The sequence below is a fragment of the Pristiophorus japonicus genome, chromosome 6, assembly GCF_044704955.1.
Source record: "Pristiophorus japonicus isolate sPriJap1 chromosome 6, sPriJap1.hap1, whole genome shotgun sequence".
Classification (NCBI taxonomy): domain Eukaryota; kingdom Metazoa; phylum Chordata; class Chondrichthyes; family Pristiophoridae; genus Pristiophorus; species Pristiophorus japonicus.
In genome coordinates, this window is record NC_091982.1 from 259,845,059 (window position 1) to 259,870,996 (window position 25,938).

General features: G+C 45.6%; 1 protein-coding gene across 1 annotated transcript in view; it reads right to left on the reverse strand.

The window, feature by feature from the left end:
- LOC139266308 (multiple epidermal growth factor-like domains protein 6) overlaps positions 1–25,938 on the reverse strand; it is a 496,732-nt gene that overhangs the window by 65,083 nt on the left and 405,711 nt on the right. The window contains exons 22-27 of the mRNA XM_070884129.1: positions 23,566–23,697; positions 20,462–20,590; positions 13,205–13,333; positions 11,857–11,985; positions 11,055–11,183; positions 10,810–10,938 (exon numbers count right to left, since the gene is read on the reverse strand). Coding sequence (XP_070740230.1) covers positions 10,810–10,938; positions 11,055–11,183; positions 11,857–11,985; positions 13,205–13,333; positions 20,462–20,590; positions 23,566–23,697 — 777 coding nt within the window. The remainder of the gene's footprint in view (positions 1–10,809; positions 10,939–11,054; positions 11,184–11,856; positions 11,986–13,204; positions 13,334–20,461; positions 20,591–23,565; positions 23,698–25,938) is intronic.

Sequence of the window (25,938 nt, forward strand, 5' to 3'; positions counted from 1 at the left end):
ACTTAAGGGGTTGACTGTGGATGGGCAATGGCAGACATTTAGAGACCGCATGGATGAATTACAACAATTGTACATTCCTGTCTGGCATAAAAATAAAAAAGGGAAAGTGGCTCAACCGTGGCTATCTAGGGAAATCAGGGATAGTATTAAAGCCAAGGAAATGGCATACAAATTGGCCAGAAATAGCAGCGAACCTGGGGACTGGGAGAAATTTAGAACTCAGCAGAGGAGGACAAAGGGTTTGATTAGGGCAGGGAAAATGGAGTACGAGAAGAAGCTTGCAGGGAACATTAAGGCGGATTGCAAAAGTTTCTATAGGTATGTAAAGAGAAAAAGGTTAGTAAAGACAAACGTAGGTCCCCTGCAGTCAGAATCAGGGGAAGTCATAACGGGGAACAAAGAAATGGCAGACCAATTGAACAAGTACTTTGGTTCAGTATTCACTAAGGAGGACACAAACAACCTTCCGGATATAAAAGTGATCAGAGGGTCTAGTAAGGAGGAGGAACTGAGGGAAATCTTTATTAGTCGGGAAATTGTGTTGGGGAAATTGATGGGATTGAAGGCCGATAAATCCCCAAGGCCTGATGGACTGCATCCCAGAGTACTTAAGGAGGTGGCCTTGGAAATAGCGGATGCATTGACAGTCATTTTCCAACATTCCATTGACTCTGGATCAGTTCCTATGGAGTGGAGGGTAGCCAATGTAACCCCACTTTTTAAAAAAGGAGGGAGAGAGAAAGCAGGGAATTATAGACCGGTCAGCCTGACCTCAGTAGTGGGTAAAATGATGGAATCAATTATTAAGGATGTCATAGCAGCGCATTTGGAAAATGGTGACATGATAGGTCCAAGTCAGCATGGATTTGTGAAAGGGAGATCATGCTTGACAAATCTTCTGGAATTTTTTGAGGATGTTTCCAATAAAGTGGACAAAGGAGTACCAGTTGATGTGGTATATTTGGACTTTCAGAAGGCTTTCGACAAGGTCCCACACAGGAAATTAATGTGCAAAGTTAAAGCACATAGGATTTGGGGTAGTGTGCTGACGTGGATTGAGAACTGGTTGTCAGACAGGAAGCAAAGAGTAGGAATAAATGGGTACTTTTCGGAATGGCAGGCAGTGACTAGTGGGGTACCGCAGGGTTCTGTGCTGGGGCCCCAGTTGTTTACATTGTACATTAATGATTTAGACGAGGAGATTAAATGTAGTATCTCCAAATTTGCGGATGACACTAAGTTGGGTGGCAGTGTGAGCTGCGAGGAGGATGCTATGAGGCTGCAGAGTGACTTGGATAGGTTAGGTGAGTGGGCAAATGCGTGGCAGATGAAGTATAATGTGGATAAATGTGAGGTTATCCACTTTGGTGGTAAAAACAGAGAGACAGACTATTATCTGAATGGTGACAGATTAGGAAAAGGGCAGGTGCAAAGAGACCTGGGTGTCATGGTACATCAGTCATTGAAGGTTGGCATGCAGGTACAGCAGGCGGTTAAGAAAGCAAATGGCATGTTGGCCTTCATAGCGAGGGGATTTGAGTACAGGGGCAGGGAGGTGTTGCTACAGTTGTACAGGGCATTGGTGAGGCCACACCTGGAGTATTGTGTACAGTTTTGGTCTCCTAACTTGAGGAAGGACATTCTTGCTATTGAGGGAGTGCAGCGAAGATTTACCAGACTGATTCCCGGGATGGTGGGACTGACCTATCAAGAAAGACTGGATCAACTGGGCTTGTATTCACTGGAGTTCAGAAGAGTGAGAGGGGACCTCATAGAAACGTTTAAAATTCTGACGGGTTTGGACAGGTTAGATGCAGGAAGAATGTTCCCAATGTTGGGGAAGTCCAGAACCAGGGGTCACAGTCCAAGGATAAGGAGTAAGCCATTTAGGACCGAGATGTGGAGGAACTTCTTCACCCAGAGAGTGGTGAAGCTGTGGAATTCTCTACCACAGAAAGTAGTTGAGGCCAATTCACTAAATATATACAAAAGGGAGTTAGATGAAGTCCTTACTACTCGGGGGATCAAGGGGTATGGCGTGAAAGCAGGAAGGGGGTACTGAAGTTTCATGTTCAGCCATGAATTCATTGAATGGCGGAGCAGGCTAGAAGGGCTGAATGGCCTGCTCCTGCACCTATTTTCAATGTTTCTATGTTTCAACATAGAAACATTGAAAATAGGTGCAGGAGTCGGCCATTTGGCCCTTCGAGCCTGCGCCACCATTCAATAAGATCATGGCTGATCATTCCCTCAGTATCCCTTTCCTGCTTTCTCTCCATATTCCTTGATCCCCTTAGCCATAAGGGCCTTATCTAACTCTCTCTTGAATATATCCAATGAACTGGCATCAACAACTCTCTGCAGCAGGGAATTCCACAGGTTAACAACTCTCTGAGTGAAGAAGTTTCTCCTCATCTCAGTCCGAAAGGGCCTACCCCTTATCCTAAGACTGTGTCTCCTGTCCAGTCCCGTCAGAATCTTATACGTTTCTATGAGATCCCCTCTCATCCTTCTAAACTCCAGTGAATAAAGGCCCAATTGATCCAGTCTCTCCTCATATGACAATCCAGCCATCCCTGGAATCATCTGGTGAACTTTCGCTGCACTCCCTCAATTGCAATAACGTCCTTCCTCAGATTAGGAGACCAAAACTAAACACAATATTCCAGGTGAGGCCTCACTAAGGCCCTGTACAACTGTAGTAAGACCTCCCTGCTCCTATACGCAAATCCCCTAGCTATGGGGGCCAACATACCATTTGACTTCTTCATCACCTGCTGTACCTGCATGCCCACTTTCAATGACTGATGAACCATGACACCCAAGTCTCATTGCACCTCCCCTTTTCCTAATCTGCCGCCATTCAGATAATATTCTGCCTTCGTGTTTTTGCCCCCAAAATGGATAACCTCACATTTATCCACATTATACTGCATCTGCCATGCATTTGCCCCCTCACCGAACCTGTCCAAGTCACCCTGCAGCCTCTTAGTGTCCTCCTCACAGGTCACACTGCCACCCAGTTTAGTGTCGTCTGCAAACTTGGAGATATTACACTCAATTCCTTCATCTAAATCGTTAATGTATATTGTAAAGAGCTGGGGTCCCAGCACTGAGCCCTGCGGCACTCCACTAGTCACTGCCTGCCATTCTGAAAAGGACCCGTTTATCCCGACTCTCTGCTTCCTGCCTGCCAAGCAGTTGTCTATCCACATCAGTACATTACCCCCAATACTATGCGCTTTGGTTTTGCACACTAATCTCTTGTGCGGTTCCTTATCAAAAGCCTTTTGAAAGTCCAAATACACCACATCCACTGGTTCTCCCTTGTCCACTCTGCTAGTTAAATCCTCAAAAAATTCCAGAAGATTCAGTCAAGCGTGATTTCCCTTTCATAAATCCATGCTGACTTGAACCGATCCTATCACTGCTTTCCAAATGCACTGCTATTTCATCCTTAATGATTGATTCCAACATTTTCCCCACTCCTGATGTCAGGCTAACCGGTCTATAATTACCCGTTTTCTCTCTCCCTCCTTTTTAAAAAAGTGGTGTTACATTAGCTATCCTCCAGTCCATAGGAACTGATCCAGAGTCGATAGACTGTTGGAAAATGATCACCAATGCATCCACTTCCTTAAGTACTCTGGGATGCAGACTATCAGGCCCCATGGATTTATCGGCCTTCAATCCCATCAATTTCCCTCACACAATTTCCCGCCTAATAAGGATATCCTTCAGCTCCTCCTTCTCACGAGACCCATTGTCCCCTAGTACATTCGGAAGGTTACTTGTGCCTTCCTTCGTGAAGAAAGAACCGAAGTATTAGAAACATAGAAAATAGGTGCAGGAGTAGGCCATTCGGCCCTTCTAGCCTGCACCGCCATTCAATGAGTTCATGGCTGAACATTCAACTTCAGTACCCCATTCCTGCTTTCTCACCATACCCCTTGATCTCCCTAGTAGTAAGGACCTCATCTAACTCCTTTTTGAATATATTTAGTGAATTGGCCTCAACAACTTTCTGTGGTAGAGAATTCCACAGGTTCACCACTCTCTGGGTGAAGAAGTTCCTCCGCATCTCGGTCCTAAATGGCTTACCCCTTATCCTTAGACTGTGACCTCTGGTTCTGGACTTCCCCAACATTGGAAACATTCTTTCTGCATCTAACCTGTCTAACCCCGTCAAAATTTTAAATGTTTCGATGAGGTCCCCTCTCATTCTTCTGAACTCCAGTGAATACAAGCTCAGTTGATCCAGTCTTTCTTGATAGGTCAGTCCCACCATCCCGGGAATCAGTCTGGTGAACCTTCGCTGATATCCCTCAATAGCAAGAATGTCCTTCCTCAGGTTAGGAGACTAAAACTGTACACAATACTCCAGGTGTGGCCTCACCAATGCCCTGTACAACTGTAGCAACACCTCCCTGCCCCTGTACTCAAATCCCCTCGGTATGAAGGCCAACATGCCATTTGCTTTCTTAACTGCCTGCTGCACCTGCATGCCAACCTTCAATGACTGATGTACCATGACACTCAGGTCTCTTTGCACCTCCCCTTTTCCTAATCTGTCACCATTCAGATAATAGTCTGTCTCTCTGTTTTTACCACCAAAGTGGATAACCTCACATTTATCCACATTATACTTCATCTGCCATGCATTTGCCCACTCACCTAACCTATCCAAGTCGCTCTGCAGCCTCACAGCATCCTTCTCGCAGCTCACACTGCCACCCAACTTAGTATCATCCGCAAATTTGGAGATACTACATTTAATCCCCTCATCTAAATCATTAATGTACTGTGTAAACAGCTGGGGCCCCAGCACAGAACCTTGCGGTACCCCACTAGTCACTGCCTGCCATTCTGAAAAGTACCCATTTACTCCTACTCTTTGCTTCCTTTCTGACAACCAGTTCTCAATCCATGTCAGTACACTACCCCCAATCCCATGTGCTCTAACTTTGCACATCAATCTCTTGTGTGGGACCTTGTCGAATGCCTTCTGAAAGTCCAAATATACCACATCAACTGGTTCTCCCTTGTCCACTCTACTGGAAACATCCTCAAAAAATTCCAGAAGATTTGTCAAGCATGATTTCCCTTTCACAAATCCATGCTGACTTGGACCTATCATGTCACCTCTTTCCAAATGCACTGCTATGACATCCTTAATAATTGATTCCATCATTTTACCCACTACCGATGTCAGGCTGACCGGTCTATAATTCCCTGTTTTCTCTCTCCCTCCTTTTTTAAAAAGTGGGGTTACATTGGCTACCCTTCACTCCATAGGAACTGATCCAGAGTCAATGGAATGTTGGAAAATGACTGTCAACGCATCCACTACTTTCAAGGCCACCTCCTTAAGTACTCTGGGATGCAGTCCATCAGGCCCTGGGGATTTATCGGCCTTCAATCCCATCAATTTCCCCAACACAATTTCCCGGCTAATAAGGATTTCCCTCAGTTCCTCCTCCTTACTTGACCCCCCGACCCCTTTTATAACCGGAAGGTTGTTCGTGTCCTCCTTCGTGAATACCGAACCAAAGTACTTGTTCAATTGGTCCGCCATTTCTTTGTTCCCCGTTATGACTTCCCCTGATTCTGACTGCAGGGGACCTACGTTTTTCTTTACTAACCTTTTTCTCTTTACATATCTATAGGAAGTTTTGCAATCCGTCTTAATGTTCCCTGCAAGCTTCTTCTCATACTCCATTTTCCCTGCCCTAATCAAACCCTTTGTCCTCCTCTGCTGAGTTCTAAATTTCTCCCAGTCCCCAGGTTCGCTGCTATTTCTGGCCAATTTGTATGCCACTTCCTTGGCTTTAATACTATCCCTGATTTCCCTTGATAGCCACGGTTGAGCCACCTTCCCTTTTTTATTTTTATGCCAGACAGGAATGTACAATTGTTGTAGTTCATCCATGCGGTCTTTAAATGTCTGCCATTGCCCATCCACAGTCAACCCCTTAAGTATCATTTGCCAATCCATCCCAGCCAATTCACGCCTCATACCTTCAAAGTTAGCCTTCTTTAAGTTCTGGATCATGGTCTCTGAATTAACTGTTTCATTCTCCATCCCAATGCAGAATTCCACCATATTATGGTCACTCTTCCCCAAGGGGCCTCGCACAACGAGATTGCTAATTAATCCTCTCTCATTACATAACACCCAGTCTAAGATGGCCTCCCCCCTAGTTGGTTCCTCGACATATTGGTCTAAAAAACCATCCCTTATGCACTCCAAGAAATCCTCCTCCATCGTATTGCTTCCAGTTTGGTTAGCCCAATCTATGTGCATATTAAAGTCACCCATTATAACTGCTGCACCTTTATTGCACGCACCCCTAATTTCATGTTTGATGCCCTCCCCAACATCACTACTACTGTTTGGAGGTCTGTACACAACTCCCACTAACGTTTTTTGCCCTTTGGTGTTCTGCAGCTCTACCCATATAGATTCCACATCATCCAAGCTAATGTCCTTCCTAACTATTGCCTTAATCTCCTCCTTAACCAGCAATGCTACCCCACCTCCTTTTCCTTTTATTCTATCCTTCCTGAATGTTGAATACCCCTGGATGTTGAGTTCCCAGCCCTGATCATCCTGGAGCCACGTCTCTGTAATCCCAATCACATCATATTTGTTAACATCTATTTGCACAGTTAATTCATCCACCTTATTGCGGATACTCCTTGCATTAAGACACAAAGCCTTTCGGTTTGTTTTTTTAACACCCTCTGTCCTTTTAGAATTTTGCTGTACAATGGCCCTTTTTGTTCTTTGCCTTGGGTTTCTCTGCCCTCCACTTTTCCTCATCTCCTTTCTGTCTTTTGCTTTTGCCTCCTTTTTGTTTCCCTCTATCTCCCTGCATTGGTCCCCATCCCCCTGCCATATTAGTTTAACTCCTCCCCAACAGCACTAGCAAACACTCCCCCGAGGACATTGGTTCCGATTCTGCCCAGGTGCAGACCGTCCGGATTGTACTCCTCCCCCAGAACCGGTTCCAATGCCCCAGGAATTTGTTCAATTGGTCTGCCATTTCTTTGTTCCCCATTATAAATTCACCTGAATCCGACTGCAAGGGACCTACGTTTGTGTTCACTAATCTTTTTCTCTTCACATATTTATAGAAGCTTTTACAATCAGTTTTTATGTTCCCTGCAAGCTTCCTCTCGTACTCTATTTTCCCCCTCTTAATTAAACCCTTCGTCCTCCTCTGTTGAATTCTAAATTTCTCCCAGTCCTCAGGTTTGTTGCTTTTTCTAGCCAATTTATATGCCTCTTCCTCGGTTTTAACACTATCCTTAATTTCCCTTGTTAGCCATGGTTGAGCCACCTACCCTGTTTTATTTTTACTCCAGACAGGGATATACAATTGCTGAAGTTCATCCATGTGATCTTTAAATGTTTGCCATTGCTTATCCACCGTCAACCCTTTAAGTATCCTTTGCCAGTCTATTCTAGTCAATTCACTCCTCATACCATCGAAGTTACCTTTCCTGAAGTTCAGGACCCTCGTGTCACTCTCCTTCTTAATAAAGGATTCTACCATATTATGGTCACTCTTCCCCAAGGGGCCTCACACAACAAGATTGCTAATTAGTCCCTTCTCATTACACATCACCCAGTCTAGGATGGCCAGCTCTCTAGTTGGTTCCTCGACATATTGGTCTAGAAAACCATCCCTAATACACTCCAGGAAATCCTCCTCCACCGCATTGCTACCAGTTTGGTTAGCCCAATCAATATGTAGATTAAAGTCGCCCATGATAACTGCTGTACCTTTATTGCACACATCCCTTATTTCTTGTCTGATGCCGTCCCCAACCTCACTACTACTGTTTCGTGGTCTGTACACAACTCCCACTAGCGTTTTCTGCCCTTTGGTATTTTGCAGCTCCACCCATACCGATTCAACATCATCCAAGCTAATGTCCTTCCTTACTATTGCATTAATTTCCTCTTTAACCAGCAACGCCACCCTGCCTCCTTTTCCTCTCTGCCTATCCTTCCTAAATGTTGAATACCCCTGGGTGTTGAGTTCCCAGCCTTGGTCACCCTGGAGCCATGTCTCCCTGATGCCAATTACATCATATCCGTTAACTGCCGTCTGCGCAGTTAATTCGTCCACCTTATTCCGAATATTCCTTGGATTGAGGCACAGAGCCTTCAGGCTTATCTTTTTAACACACTTTGCCTCTTTAGAATTTTGCTGTAATGTGGCCCTTTTTGTTTTTTGCCTTGGGTTTCTCTGACCTCCACTTTTACTTTTTTCCTTTCTATCTTTTGCTACTGCCTCCATTTTATTTTCCTCTGTCTCCCTGCATAGGTTCCCATCCCCCTGCCATGTTAGTTTAACTCCTCCCCAATAGCACTAGCAAACACTCCCCCTAGGACATTTGTTCCGGTTCTGCCCAGGTGCAGAACGTCCGGTTTGTACTGGTCCCACCTCCCCCAGTTCCAATGTCCCAGGAATTTGAATCCCTCCCTTTTGCACCACTCCTCAAGCCACGTATTCATCTGAGCTATCCTGCGATTCCTACTCTGACTAGCACGTGGCATTGGTAGCAATCCTGAGATTACTACTTTTGAGGTTCTACTTTTTAATTTAGCTCCTAGCCATCTAAATTTGTCTTGTGGGACCTTATCCCATTTTTTACCTATATCGTGGTACCTATGTGCACCACGATAACTGGCTGTTCACCCTCCCTTTTCAGAATGTCCTGCACCCGCTCTGAGACATCCTTGACCCTTGCACCAGGGAGGCAACATACCAGCCTGGAGTCTCGGTTGCGGCCGCAGAAACGCCTATCTATTCCCCTTACAATAGATTCCCCTATCACTATAGCTCTCCCACTCTTTTTCCTGCCCTCCTGTGCAGCAGAGCCACCCACAGTGCCATGAACTTGGCTGCTGCATCATCATCATCATCATAGGCAGTCCCTCGGAATCGAGGAAGACTTGCTTCCACTCTTGAAGTGAGTTCATTGGTGGCTGAACAGTCCAATACGAGTCACAGACTCTGTCACAGGTGGGACAGATAGTCATTGAAGGAAAGGGTGGGTGGGACTGGTTTGTCGCACGCTCTTTCTGCTGCCTGCGCTTGATTTCTGCATGCTCTCAGCGACGAGACTCGAGGTCCTCCCGGATGTACTTCTTCCACTTCGGGCGGTCTTTGGCCAGGGACTCCCAGGTGTTAGTGGGGATGTTGCACTTTATCTGGGAGGCTTTAAGGGTGACCTTGTAACATTCCCGCTGCCCACTTTTGGCTCATTTGCCGTGAAGGAGCTCCGAGTAGAGCACTTGCTTTGGGAGTCTCGTGTCTGGCATGCGGACTATGTGGCCTGCCCAGCGGAGCTGATCGAGTGTGGTCAGTGCTTCAATGCTGGGGATGTTAGCCTGCATGAGAATGGTTGTTTGTCGGACTGGAGGAAGGTATTCAGTGGTGTTCCTCAGTGGTCGGTGCTGGGATCACTGCTTTTCTAGATATGTATGAATGGCTTAGACTTCGGTGTACAGCGCACAGTTTTGTAATTTGTGGTTGGCACAAAAGTTGGAAGTATAGTGAACAGTGAGGAGGATAGTGATAGACTTCAAGAGAACATAGACAGGTTGGTGGAATGGGCAGACATGTGGCAGATGAAGTTTAGCGTGGAGAGGTGCGAGGTGATACATTTTGGTGGGAAGAATGAGGAGAGGTAATATGAACTAAAGGGTACAATTCTAAAGGGGGTGCAAGAACAGAGAGACCTGGGGGTAGATGTGTACGGGTCATTGAAAATGGCGGGGCAGGTTGAGAAAGTGGGTAAAAAAGCATGTGGGATCCTGGGCTTCATAAATAGAGGCATAAAGTACGAAAGCAAAGAAGTTATGATGAACCTGTATAGAACACCAGTTCGTCTCAACTGGAGTATTGTGTCAAATTCTGTGTACCGCACTTTAGGAATGCTGTGAGAGCCTTAGAGTGGGTGCAGAAATGATTCACAAGAACGGTTCCAGGGATGAGGGACTTCAGCTATGTGCATAGATAGGAGAAGTTGGGGTTGTTCTCCTTGGAACAGAGAAGGTTGAGAGGAGATTTGATAGGGGTGTTCAAAATCATGAGGGGTGTGGACAGAGTAGCTGGAGAGAAACTGTTCCCATTGGTGGAAGGGTCAAGGGTCAGGGGACACAGATTTAAGGTGATTGGCAGAAGAAAAACATGAGGAAAAACTTCAATTATGCAGCGAGTGGTTAGGATCTGGAATTCACTGCCTGATAGGGTGGTGGAGGCAGATTCAATTGTGGTTTTCGAAAGGGAATTGAATAAGTATCTGAAGGGAAAAAAATTGCAGGGCTACGGGGAAAGGGCGGGGGAGTGGAACGAGCTGAATTGCTCTTGCAGTGAGCCGGCACGGACTCGACGGGCCGAATGGCTTCCTTCTGTGCTGTAACCATTCTATGATTCTAAATGATTAGCCACAGACAGCATAACCACAGGTAATGAGAAAAGTATACTATTTCGTCTCAATTCCCAGAAGAACCCAAGGATAAACACTCTGACATTAATCCAGACGTACAATCCATATCATTGCAACCTGACTAGTTACATTCCACAGATGACACTTCCATGGTCCTATCAGAATCATTAAAAAACTGGAAAGCACTGGGTGGCCAGCCAAGAGAAATTTAAACGCAAACAAGTGACACACAAACTAGCTGTGATGGGGATGTACTCCACAGCTCCACTGCTCTTGGAACAGATGACATTTCTTTTAATCCCTAATCTAACATGACTATTTCTAAGTCCGACATTTACTTACGATTCTGACATTTTTCTCCAATCCAGCCAGGTCTGCAAATGCAGTGTCCGGTGTGCCGGTCACAGGTTCCCCCATTGCCGCAGCTGCAGTATTGCTCACATCCGTCCCCATACCGCCCATCTTCACACTCTAAACAGAAGCGCACTCGTGAATTGGTCATCACCGGTCCTCACCGCAAACAACATTTTTGCACAGTAGTTTTCACCCCCCCCCAGCTTCACATTCATTTGTGGTCACGTGCTCACCAAGCTCGCAGGCTATCCCAGTCCAGCCTTTGGGGCAAGTGCACGATCCGCTGACACGGTCACACTGGGCGGTGTCCCTGCAGATACAGTGCTGCAAGCAGTTCATTCCATAAGACCCAGCCGGGCATCCTGCAGCCAAACAAAAAATCGGATTTAAAAAAAACAATGTGAGGGGGCGGAAAATTAGAGCCACAATGCTATTCCTACGTTTTATCATCTAATATCAGGGCAACTTTGGAGCTGTGAAGATTCAAACCCAGGATAGGAGGAAAGTCTCCTCAGATCTACCAGTTGTTGCCAGCCCCATTGACTCTGAGGCAATCTCACTCTTCTTCCTAATGGACACAAATTTGAACAACAAAACTGCCAATAATTCAGCACCAATTGCTACTGACTTGGTAGTTTTTACTGAGAGTCCATAAAGATAGAGAAGGCAAATGTCACATTGTTGCAGTCAAGGGCTGGCTCTTTCCAGTTTGAATTACAAAACAATCTTAAGGTTGAAATTGCCATTCACCAGGACTCTTGGCGCTTATTGGGCTTTTGTCAAATTTGTTGCTTGAAGTCCACTGAAAAGCAAATTAAAATTCTCCATCACATTCCCCTCCCTCCGGAGCAACAATGTATCCAGGGAAAGTGCGTGAGAGTGCAAGGAGCCTGGAGTGGCGGATCAGAGAGAGCCATCCAACGCCTGTGAAACCTGTGTCGCAAAAGCCTCGCTTGGGCTAATGTGCAACAACACCATATTGGAACAAGATCCCAACCCCACCCCACCCACCCAATCCTGCCACCAGTCACTTACGTTGTTGGCACGCTGTTCCTGTCCAACCGGGAGTGCACAGGCACTGGCCGGCCACATGATCGCATGTTGCATTATTGTAGCAGTTACAGATCTGGCTGCAGCCCTCGCCGTATCGCTGCCCCCGACATTCTGGGAAAACAGAAACCTGAAGCTGATTCGTTCACTTCCCTAATAAGCATGCGCAAAAATATGTTGCGAGATATGCAATTCTGGAACAACATTATCATTTTAGTCCATCGTTTCAAGTAATCAGCTGCAGTTACTTTTGCCAGAACCTGTGTTTGTCCCGTCCTTTATAACATTCACAGTTTAGCTATTAGTATCGAATTTGCTGTTTGGAGCTCCTATTTCTTATGTTCTTTCATGGGATATCTAGCAGCAAAGTCAGTCACACACACACAGACAAACACACACACGCACACAAAGCAAACACACACACGCACACGCACACACAGACAAACACACACAAAAAGCAAACACACACACAGACACACAAAGCACACACACAAACACACACACAAAGCAAACACACACACACACACAAAGCAAACACACACACACACACAGCAAACACACACACACACAAAGCAAACACAAACACACACACAAAGCAAATACACACACACACACACACACACAGCAAACACACACACACAAAGCAAATACACACACACACACACACAGCAAACACACACACACACAAAGCAAATACACACACACACACACACAGCAAACACACACAAAGCAAACATAAACACACACACAAAGCAAATACACACACACACACACAGCAAACACACACACACACAAAGCAAATACACACACACACACAGCAAACACACACACACACACAGCAAACACAAACACACACACACACACAAAGCAAACACACACACACACACAAAGCAAATACACACACACACACACACAAAAAGCAAACACACACACAGACACACACACAAAAAGCAAACACACACACACACACAGACACACACACGCACACACACAGGCACACTCACACATACAGACTCACACATACAGACACACACTCACAGACACACAAGGACACACACAAAACAAACACGCACACACACAAACACACACAGATACACACAAACAAACACACAGACAAACACACGCATGCACGTCATGTAGTGGCATCCAAAAACAAACAGCTCTTGTTAAAAATCAAAATTTCAGAACTTAAAATGGCTCGTGAATTGACAAACTTTAGCTCAGACAGTATCAACAACTCCAATTCCCTTTACGAGCTCAAGAATGATCCACTTCCAAACTTTTCCCTCACCGAGCACTCTTACCCCACCCCCACCCCACAAAGTAAACTTACGCTGGTTGCACTGCGGTCCCAGCCAGCCTGGGGGACAGTGGCACGCTCCAGTCACATGATCACATCTGGCACCATTCTTGCAGTTGCACATCTGCTGACAGTCAAAGCCATGAAATCCATCAGGGCATGCTGGGAATGAGAAAATGCCCGTGGGTTGGGCGGTTGGTCAGGTCATTAAGACGTCATACATTAAAGTAAAAGAAAGCTACAAATAGGCTAGAGGTCCCACCACAATGGAAATCAGTAGGAAATGGTGAGAGATATTAAAAGAACAGAGTAAATAGCCCTTTAGTCAGTTAAAACATATGCCATTAGTTGGTGTTTTCTTTACAATTCCCTGAGAATACTAGATTACGGGACTTATTACACTGGGCTGAGTGGATGTGAGCAGTAAGAAGACATTTTACAATGGCAATGTGCAGTTAATGAAATAACTGGGAATACTAAATCTACATGGCCATTGAGCCGCAGGTTAATAGACCCAGAGTGATTCCGCAGACTGTATGTTACCCGCCATTCAGAAGAACAGGACACACCAAGAGCACATTCTCCCGAGGAGGCCGCGGAGACCTTTCAACCGGGGACACTTTCAAACCTTCTGAAATATCTCCATAGGAAATTTCACTTTGCCATAGAAATATTGAATCATTGTTTATCCATAGTCACAGACACGGGATGCAATCGGCAAGTTCGTATTATTGAATAACAGAAGAAAAACATCAGGCATGTTTAATTTTTTCTCTGGTATGTAACAATGTAACAATAACCAGAGGAATAGTAACAAACCAACTGATAAGCAGTTTACGTAAAGAAATGGGAATAACAATACCCTGTCAGAATAAGAAGGAGCAGTTTACTCAGAGTAAGATTAAGAGTGCCTTTTGGAATGGGTTGGAGGAGTAATAATTGGAATGCCAACTATCAGAATAAGGATGAGCAGTAACAGGAGTAATGGACTCTTTTAGGATGGAAAAAAAACAGTAACAGGAGTAATGATTCACCGAACGGCAAAAGAGATTAGAAAGCGTGATTTGTTTATATGGTCTTATTAAAATTAGGAGCATTGGGAGTGTGCCTAGTTGTGATGTTAAGAATGAGATGGGTGTTGCAGAGCTCAATGCATTCTGGTGAATAGCTGGGTTGGAGAGGGTTAATATTAGAGATTCTAGGAGTTTATACTGAGTGGATGTTGCAAATCATCTGGGGACTGAATGCAAATTCTGGATTACAGAAATGTTGAAAATACAGCAGCATTTGCCTCGTGTGTATTCTGCTCAGCTCATGTGACCGTATATCTGAATAGCCAGTCAAATACTCAAAATCAAATTTCTACTTAGATTATTCAATACGGTTTCAAATTTTGCAAATATAGCTCCCCAGGGCACTACTGTTATTAATTTAGTGCATTATACGCCTTTGACTCATCATTATGAGTGTCCACTGGGGGGCGCTGTCTACTGCTTCTCTTACAAAAGTAACCCATCAGTCCCGGTCGCTCCTCCCTCAGTGAAAACATGAAGAGGGAATATTTCTGTTTCAAGCAGAAATTAAAAATTCTAAACTATTTTCCATCCACAATTGTTTTATTCACTTTTGTTAACTGAACAACTTCGTGAATATATTGTTCCCTATATATGATCACATGGACACCTCCTGAGTAATCTGCACACTTTGGTATTCGTATAATCAATCAAAAATTAGAGCATGTTAGGGGTAATAACTCCATTTACCATCCGGAAAATATAGTGTACTTAACATCGCAAAACTGCTCAAGGTACTTCACAAGGGGCGAATGGACACCAAGTAGGAGTTGTGAAGCAGTAGGGAGAATGGCCGGAGACATGGTCAGAGATATGTTTTCAAGTTAGGGAGAAATGTGGCAATGATGAGGGGTTTCGGAAGAGAATGCAGGTGATTGATGACTGAAGGCTGTGGCACTGATGGTACAGCAGGGGATGGGTTTGGCATTCACTACAGACACAGGAGAATTGTAAAAAGAAATAACTTGCATGTATACAGCACCTTTCACAACCTCAGGACGTCCCAAAGCATTTTAGAGTGAATTAAGTACTTTTGAAGTGCAGTCACTATTGAAATGTAGGAAACGTGACAGCCAATGTATGTGCAGCATGGTCCCACAAACAGCAATGAGTTAAATTACCAGATAATTTGTTTTAGTGAAGTTGGTTGAGGGATAAATATCAACCAGGACACCGATGAGAACACACCCGTTCTTCTTCGAATAGTACCATGGGATCTTTTAGGTCCACCTGAGAGGGAAGATGGGGCCTCGGTTTAAAGATGACACCTCTGACAGTGCAGTGGAGGCTCCCTCAGTACTGCACTGGAATGTTGGCTTAGATTATGTGCTAAAGTCTCATTGCAATATGAGAATTTTGAAGTCAAATGTATTGAGGTAGAAGGAGATGGTGCAAGTCTCCAATGATTTGGAACGACAGGAAAATCTATCACCCCGTCCCATTCCAGAAAATGTTACGAGTATTTCACAGTGAGACAGCTCCCTGTAACTCCGATCAATTCATCACCATTCATTTTGTTAACACCACAATGACTGGTTTGACATGTCCTGTCAGGCAGTTCAGAAGATAAGACTGACCCGTTAAAAGAAAACGTGCTCATGTTGCTGAGCTCTCCTGGGGCACTGTCATTCACGGAGACCAGCATCTGGAACTACAAATCCAAAGCTCAGAATCGTGGCAAAACTGGTCATGAGCTTGAGGTGTGGAGTGCTGCATTAATTATATATTGCACTGGGGAATATTTCAGTACTCCTGCACACTGGTTGGAGATTGACCAGTCAACATGCCTGGAGAGGTAAACCTTTCATTAGGGACTGCGATCCTTCCCACAAATCGCCAGATAACTCTACAGGCCAAATCTTTAATACTAGCTGGAGAAGCAGCAGGAATGCAAACCAGTGAACTGCCCTGGTAAACTGCATGTCTTTACCTAGCTGTAATAGCCCTAAGATGATTTTGGCCATTTTCAGAGTACTTCCTAGTGAAGAAAATTCTGCAACAGAGCTGTTCTTCATTCGCTACTAGCTGGTACTAAATTGGCAATCTCACAGTGCTTTTACATTGGACACCCAGCGAGTGATTACATTGAATTACATAGCAATTACATAAAGAAATATGGGCTGTTTAGCCCAACCAGTCAGTATTGGTAATGGAACTAGCCCCCCCTCCCCCCACTGCCCCCACCCCCCTTTACTACCCACGTTTGCCTTGCACCATCATCCCTTTTGTTATTTAAGCGCTCCTAGTATGTGTATCACAGCCCTTCCCTTTCCCTCCCTGCCTCTGGCCTTGCTTAAAACCTGTTACACCTGTAACATATTCCAGTTCTGACGTAAGGTCATTGACCTGAAACGTTAACTCTGTTTCTCGCTCCGCAGGTGCTGCCTGACCCGCTGAATATTTCCAGCATTTTCTCCTTTCATTTCAGTTTTCCAGCATCCGCAGTACTAGCTGGTACTAAATTGGCAATCTCACAGTGCTTTTACATTGGACACCCAGCGAGCGAATGTTTGATTTCCATGCCTCTGTGAAAGAGTGGGTCCCAGGTGTCATTAGACTTCATGTAGTTGATATAATTTTCCACCTCGAGCAGGAATACCATGCTTCTCCTAATGATGGCATACTATCAATACAAAAGGTCTTGTAGAGAAGCCACTGTTTTGAGAAAAGAATCATCACACTGGTGCTGTAGGTTTTAAAAGTTAGGACTGAGGTCAGTTGTGGGCAGATTAGAGGTTGTATCGGAATACATCTGAACATGTTATGCCTGCTGGCAAGGGGGCGGAGTTTGTAACAGGTGCCAAAGACGATAGCTTTGGTCTTCCCAATGTTTAATTGGAGGAAATTCCAGCTTATCCAAGACTGGATGTTGGACAAGCAGTCAGACAATACAAACACAAAAGGGCCCAGAGGGGTGGAAGTAGGCACATATCGGGTCTGAAGTTCAGCTCAGGGTCCAATAGGATACCAAGGTTGCAATCAGTTCAACCTGAACAGTGGCCAGGGAGGGGGTTGAATCTGTGGCAACGTTACAGAGTGTGTGGTGGGGCCCAAAGCGATGGCTTTGGACTTTCCCATTGTTTAACTAAAGAAAATTGTGGCTATTCAAAATTGGATTTTGGACGAGCAGTCAGACAGAACAAAGAGAGTGTGGAAGGATCGAGAGAGGTGGCAGAGAGGTAGAACTGGGTGTCGTCAGTGGACCTGTGTAAGCTGACCCCATGTCTTCAGATGATGTCACCAAGGGACAACATGCAGATGAGGAATAGGAGAATGCCAAGGATAGATCTGGGAAGAGAAGCCATTGCTGGAGATGCTGTGGCTACAATCAGAAAGACAAGAGTGGAAGCGAGCGAGGGCAGTCCCACTTAGCTGGATAATGGTGGAGAGGATGATGTGGTCAACTGTGTCAAAGGTCACAGAGAAGACCAGGAGGGTGAGGAGGGAAAATGCACCACGGTCACAATCACATTTGAGAACTTGTATAGGGTCATTTCAGTTATGTGTTAGGCGGAAACCGTATGGAGAGATTCAAATATGGAATTGTGAGAAAGTTGTGCTTGGATTTAGGAGGTGACATGTTCAAGGACTTAAGGAACAGAGGTTGGAAATGGGGTGATAGTTTGCAAAGACATTGGTGGTTGAGAATGGATTATTTGAGGAAATGGGTGATAATTGCGGTTTTGAAAAGGACAGGGAAACATTTGCAATGTCAGCTAGCATGGGGGCCAGGAAGGGAAGTTGGATGATCAGCAGTTTATTGGAAGTGGAGTCAAGGGAGCAGGAGGTGGGTCTGATGAATAAGAGGGAATGAGGTAGGAGAGAAAGTGGGGAAAGATGTAGGTTCAGGGCTAGGGCAAGGAGGAATCTGGGGGTAGGTAGCTTGGTAGGCAAGGGGAAAGGGAGAGCCAGCAAAGTCAGCTGGATGGAGGGTCTCAATCTTAGTGACAAAGAAGTCACTGAGCTCTTTGCATTGGTTGGATGTGAGGAACCAGGAAAGAGGGGTTTAAGGAGATTGTTGATACTGACGAAAAAAGGCCAGGAATGATCTTTGCTCTCCAAGGTGATCCTGAGTAGTGGATGGTTTACGTAAGAACATAAGAAATAGGAGCAGGAGTAGGCAATTTGGCCCCTCGAGCCCACTCCGCCATTCAATGGGATCATGGCTGATCTTCTACCTCAGCTCCACTTGCCGGCACGATCCCCATATCCCTTGATTCCCTATCCCCATATCCCTGTATGGTTTTGACAGAGAAGAGTGAGGCCTGATAGTGCTTTATGTAGGCTAAGCAATTATCTCCAATTTAAAACTCTCATGCTCATTTTTAATGTCATACATGGCCACATCCCTCTTTATTTCTATAACATCCCTCCTTGTCTCTATAATATCCTCTAGCCTTACAACCTCACTCTCCCACTCACTATTCCTCCGACTCTAGGTGCTTGTGTAACTCTTCTTTTGTCCTACTATTAGTGGCCATACCTTCAGCCAGTAAATCTCCATGATTTGGAATTCCTCTCTCTAAACCCTTCTGCCTCCAACTCCCTTCCCTTTATGACCCTCCTTAACCCACCTATTTGGCCATGTTTTTGGTCATCCCTCCTAATGGGCCCAAAATTGGCCATGACTTACAGCAATTTTTTGGGAGTAAGTTGTTTTTTCTAGCGTAAGTTAAAAAATGACATTTTCCCCCCAAAAGTTGCTCGAGAGTAAGTCAGTTAGGTACGATTTTTTTTTGTGGTCATTTTTTTTTTTCAAAATGGGGTGTTCCCAGACACTTACGACAGTTTTGGACATTTATGCCACTTTGGTCAGCTAAAACTTACTCCAAATCCACTTAGGTCAGCGCATGTGACCAGCTCTGAAAAACCTTGTGGGCAGTTAAGAAAAAGCAGCGCACATTCGGCAGACATTAGGGCAGGGATAGGGGAGGGAAGGGAACTGGAGACAGCCAAGCACCAAACATTAAGGAAAAGCTCAAACCGTTAAAATACAATTAAAAAAGAAGTAAATCCTACTTATCTTTAAAGTCTGTCCGGGAAAGGCAGCGGGCCGGCCTGTGTGTGAGGCCATTCGGCCTGGGATAGGGGAGAGAAGGCGCGCACCGGAGGAGTGCGAGTTTCTGGACGCCGTCTCATGGGTGGGGGGGGGTCAAACGACTGGAGAAGTCAGAGCTGCTGGGCCGGGGAATCTCACCGGGGGTGGGGTGCTGAGTGACCGGAGAAGAAGTCACAGCTGCTGGGCTGGAGTGTCTTTGGCTAGCTGTCCATTTTTGTCTGATTAAGCCTCTGTGAAGTACCTCAGGACAATTTTTCTCAATTAAAGACACTGTAATCAGGTAATCAGGAAGGCGAATGGAATGTTGGCCTTCATTGCGAGAGGGATGGAGTACAAAAGCAGGGAGGTCCTGCTGCAACTGTACAGGGTACTGGTGAGGCCGCACCTGGAGTACTGCGTGCAGTTTTGGTCACCTTACTTAAGGAAGGATATACTGGCTTTGGAGGGGGTACAGAGACGATTCACTAGGCTGATTCCGGAGATGAGGGGGCTACCTTATGATGATAGATTGAATAGACTGGGTCTTTACTCGTTGGAGTTCAGAAGGATGAGGGGTGATCTTATAGAAACATTTAAAATAATGAAAGGGATAGACAAGATAGAGGCAGAGAGGTTGTTTCCACTGGTCGGGGAGACTAGAACTAGGGGGCACAACCTCAAAATACGGGGGAGCCAATTTAAAACCGAGTTGAGAAGGAATTTCTTCTCCCAGAGGGTTGTGAATCTGTGGAATTCTCTGCCCATGGAAGCAGTTGAGGCTAGCACATTGAATGTATTCAAGTCACAGATAGATAGATTTTTAACCAATAAGGGAATTAAGGGTTACGGGGAGCGGGCGGGTAAGTGGAGCTGAGTCCACGGCCAGATCAGCCATGATCTTGTTGAATGGCGGAGCAGGCTCGAAGGGCTAGATGGCCTACTCTTGTTCCTAATTCTTATGTTCTTCTGTAGACGTTGTTGTTGGTGATGGTGGCGGTAGCAGTGTGCTTGATGGGGCTGAGTAGAGGGAGTATTACTCGTACATCTTACTAATAGAGTAGAGGCAACAGCTGTTTTAAGGTTGCTATGTTTTTTCCCACATTAGCTGTGAACATTTGCAGTTTGTGAAGAATGGACAACAAGAAGTGCCTGAAGGAAAAACAGAAAGAAAGCGCTTACATCTTTCACAGAATGTTCCAGTCCATCCTGCTGCACAGGTGCAGGCACCGCTGACATGATCGCAAGCTGCTCCATTTTCACACTGACATGTGGACTTACATCCTGAACCATAGCTTCCATCAGGGCACTCTATAGATAGGAGAGATAACAAGCGAGTGTCAGGATCAAATACGGTGTCAAAGGCTGTGGCAACAAGAGCGGGTCAGAGGCTGGGTATTCTGGGGCGAGTGTCTCACCTCCTGACTCCCCAAAGCCTTTCCACCATCATCAAGGCACAAGTCAGATGGAATCCTCCCCACTTGCCTGGATGAGTGCAGCTCCAACAAAACTCAAGAAGCTCGACACCTATCCAGGACAAAACAGCCCGGTTGACTGGCACCCCATCCACCACCTTCAACCTTCACTCCCTCCACCACCGGCGCACCGTGCCTGCTACAAGATCACCACACGGACGGCAGAGGTTCAAGGAGGTGGCTCACCACCACATTCTCAAGGCCAGTTAGGGGATGGGCAATAAATGCCGGCCTTGCCAGCGACGCCCACATCCCAGGAACAAGAAAAAAAAAGGCTCCAGTCCATTCATGCTCTGCAGACCAACGAGCTGCCTCACCTCAGCGCAGGGTCTGTGTGCCCTCTCCCTGACAGCCACAAAACATCTCGCAGCAAACCGATTGAATTTATGTAACTGCACCTGACATTTCATTCCTTTCGCTGCAACCAGGTATCGATCAGAACTCGGCTACTGCTTGAAATATCGCACTCGCTGAGATCGGTGCCAATTGTAACCCCATGTTGAGACTTTCAAAAAGTCTGCATTACATTTGAGTAGCAGGACTGCATCACAAAACACAATGGGCTGGAATATGCAGTTGGAGTCGTACCTGCAGAGGACCTGAATACGAAAGTACCTGGCTTCAGAGTCTATGGGTCCTGGGCCTCCAGGCGTAAAGGCCCATGGATCTCAAGGACGCAGGCGGTCTGGAAGCGTCCCTGGGATCACGTGGACCAGGCCAACCAATTAGAAAGGGAATTCCTCATAAGCTTATGGGGATTCAATTTACGAACGGAATCCCCAGCTTATGAGACTGCCCCAAATAAATAACTAATTAACTAACTCAATTCCAATAAAAAAATAAAGATTCCCATGTTCAAAATTAATTCAAAGTCCCTTTGATAAAGCATTTAAAATAAAAATGCAATTTTTTGAAAAATAATAAAACGGCACACAATTGTGGCAAAAATATGGGCCTTTAATCCAGCCCAAAATTTAAATGAACAAATGTTAAAAGTTTTTGTATGTTTTAATCATGTTTTTAATTTTAATTTGACATTGTTTTAACCCTTATGCTGGTAAAATCAGGCCCTACACCTGCTTTATCAGGCACAAGGGTTTGGTGGGCATTCGCTGGGCAGTAATTGGGCAAATAGCCCGACTCTGCGCCAGCGAAAGTGTTTTTGGGATGCATGCGGCCGATCTGACGAGGGGAAACTTGACAGATCGCAAGTCCCGGGTTTTCACGGCCACGCACTGCTTGCGGAAACATAGAAAATAGGTGCAGGAGTAAGTAGGCCATTCGGCCCCTCGAGCCTGCACCGCCATTCAATATGATCATGGCTGATCATGCAACCTCAGTACTCCATTCCGGAACTTGCGGGGCCATTCTGAGGGCTTACGACGGTGTACACTGTGTGTATGTCGTCATCGGCCCCACAAAATCTGGGCTATTAACTGACACGAGCTGACATATTCAGTGCAACATCAACAGACCGAGTGAGTTGAAGGAGGAAACTTTTGAAAGCGTGATACAGCTGACCAGGGCTTTAGACCAATAATAATAGGAAATCTCAGAACCCACGATTCATAAGAACATAAGAACTTAAGAATTAGGAACAGGAGTAGGCCATCTAGCCCCTCAAGCCTGCTCCGCCATTCAACAAGATCATGGCTGATCTGGCCGTGGACTCAGCTCCACTTACCCGCCCGCTCCCCGTAACCCTTAATTCCCTTATTGATAAGATTAATTCCCTTATTGATAAGAGTAATTCCCTTACTGATAAAATTAATTCCCTTATTGATTCATTCCAACATCAGCACCAACCACTATTGTGAATTGAAATATTTTAAGAATGACCGTTTCTGAACATCGACATATTAATAATGGACGGCAAATTTCCAATTTCCCAAAGTGCTCTCTCCACCTGCGCCACTCCTCACGGGGAGAGCAGGATTGGGGAACCAACGCACGTGGGACCCACACAACTGTCAATGACAAAAGAAACCCTTCACTACAGACTAATCTATTTTACACTCAACTCTTTTAAGATGATGTTTTGCCCCTATTTATATTCTCTCCAACACCATGCAAGATGGCAAACAAAATGGGTAGAGGTTTGCTCCTCAGCTTCTGTTACTCTGCAACCAACCACCACAAGGTAGATGAGAGGAGGCTGGGATTGGCTCATTCTCTGCTATTCTCTCCCTTCCCCCAAAGACTCAGCAGAAATCAAGATGGTTACAAAGGCTTCGGATCACTATCCAGCAACCCCTCCAGGAAGTGTGCTTGTGTGGATGTCAGCTGAGGTAAGGACCAGTCTCTGTTGTGACATCCTTGGTTATTCACAAAGAGGCCATCAGAGCTGTGTCAACTCACGCATGAAGAATGGGAGTGGTACTGGGGAGGGGTTGTCCAGTATTGGAACTGTGGCCCAACAAGGAGGCAATATTTTCAGGAGATGAGCGAGGGAAGGTGAAGGGTAAATCTGGCAGAAAAAGAGGGGGAAAGTGAAAGAATATTCTGAACATATGGGCAGCATAAGCAGCTCCTTTGCTTCTACCCTATATTGTTCCAAACAGCATTAGTCCTCAGCGCAGCATGACACTACAATGCTGCAAAAAGGGATCTGTAATTCAAGTATTAAAATCAGCCATTCAAATATGCTGCATTAATTTAATAAGCAATTTGTTTTTTATGCATATTAGAACGTTCTAATTATTGCATTCCGTTCCTGCCACTTGCACCTTTCTGGATTTGTACACTTCTGCGATATGTAGCTTCCTGGACACAATCGAGGCTATGAGGTCTGTACAAACACCTGAACCTTACCCTGTTCACAATGATCCCCCGTGTACCCTGCCTCACACAGACAGTGGCCAGTCACAGGATCACAGCTCCCAGCAGCGCTGTTGCAGTCACAGACGTTCTTGCATCGCCTGCCCCATCGCCCCACGTCACAAGCTGCGGAAGAGAAAAGACAAGTGTGTAGAATCTGACATGACAGGCTGACGCGTACGACGCAGGATCGGACAGCTGCTGCACTAACTGTCAAGGTGCAGGGTGGCAGTTCACTGTCCAGTACAGACAGCATTCAGGTGCGTCACTCAAACCCAGGTATTCAAGTGACATCATGAGCTGCAAGAGTTAAACTCTATCAATATCATCTGACTCTGACTGAAGACTCTAAAACTGTCTTCATTTTGTTGTGAAGGTATCAGAGTTACTGACTGAAGATTGCAAGAAGCATCGGTATTACCCGCTATCACAATGTCGATGGGTGCGAGTTGTGGAACATCACGACTCTGACAGTGTTTGGCACAGGAGGGATGGTGGAAGAATAGGCTGAATGAGTGCAGCATTGTGCTTTCAGCTCTGAAACATGGGTTATAATCTGGATTAGATTGATATGACAAGTTTAGACTCGCTGAAAGATACCAGGGTCCCATATGAAGTGATTTGGGGTTTTATTATCCCAGCTTCTAGTGAACATGAGTCCACAGCAAAAGCAACCCTGGTCATGGTTGATCATTTACATTGGCAGTCGCACTCAGAGAGGCAGTAAGAATGGCTGGTGTCTGTAGTCGCAAAATTCACGCTTGGGACGCTCCTTTGAGGAGCTATACCATTTTGCTCTGGATCCAGTCATGTTATAAATAACCCGGCAGTGCCCAATACTAAAACTAAGTGCTCAATTGGAAAGATGTTCCATTGCCCAGCGCTGACAATGCTCTCCCTGATGAGCAGAAATATGTAATCCCATCAAAAAAAATTCACATGCACAATGTTTTGAAAAACAAAAAATTATGTTTTAAAACCAAGTGTAGAAGGAACCAATGACACAGACAACTGCTTCTGTCATAATGTCATGTTCCCCAGTTCACGAATGCAGTCCCAAAAATTGGCAATATGCGCAATGCGTCGATCTCCCTTTAGAAAGTAGACTCCAGCCGACCTACAATTAGAACAGTGGCTGTTTGGAAGGTGAGGCTGGGAAGAGTGGTGCATGGATATCTGAGTGCCGTTTGCCAGGACTGCAATATAAAGCTGCTTTCAGATTGCAACTTGTGATGGAACTACAGAGTTATCGAAAACGTTGATAAAAAAATCTCACGTTTGTACCAGACAGCCAATGGCGTACTGTTGAGATTGAGTAATGGAAATACAGCTCAACACGTGGGTCAGATAACATCACAAAGACACGCTAGTTAAGCTTGCGTGGTGTGTGGAAGGCATATAGTAAGACAGCTTTTTTCATAATATATATTCAAAACAATGCAAACGGAACCAGTGGCAGTTAAAAGCAACACTGGAATCACACTGACTGGAAAGAATTTGCTGCATAATAGTACTCATGTCATTCACAGGAAGAAATTACAGTAAATGAGAGGGTTACTGAGACCGCAGTGTATATTATTAAAAATGATCATCAAACCTAGTAAATATCAGCATTTGGATAGAAGGACAATCGGATACATCTTTGAAGTTAGAATGTAGCAGACTGAAGGGTACGTGGGGGTGAAAAAGCCCTGCGCCCTGATTGGGGGCGGTAGCCAGTTGGGGCCTGGGCTTCCTGTACCTGGCAAAGCAGTCCCGACCCTGCCGCTGAATCGGGCCTACCGCCCCTCAAAGGAAGTGGAACATAATCTTGTGCACTCCACTTCCCTTGGGGACGGTTCCCGAGGCGCTAATGGGGTGGGGACTGAAGCGCTCCGCATAGCACTGACGCGTTTCAACGCCCTTTCCTTCACTTAGCGGGGTCGGCGTGGACATCATCAGCAGTTGCACAGTGGCACGGGGCATTACCCGCGGGGCATGCCCACTGCCATGGCAGCGCCTCCGCAATTCTCGGGCAATTTCCCGGGAGCCGGTAATGTCCCCTCCCCAGGCAAAAAGTCTCTTTCGCCCCATTAGCGCCCCCCTGGAGGTGCTAGCGTGCCTCTAAAAAAGGCAAAATTTTGCTCCCTGGACCTCTATCTGCTGCTTCCCACATAGTACATTTTAGAATATTGTCCTTATTCCTCTCTCCTCTTGCCCTCTCCCCCACCGAGTCAGTTAGCTGCAGCCATATTATCTGCCTTGCTTGATAGGACAGTGGGCATCTTCATGGCCACTATTAGTGCTGTCCCTCAATCTGCTGTGGTGCAGGAAGAACGTGCCCACACGCACACATAATGTATCAGTCCTTTCATCGTGCAGACAACT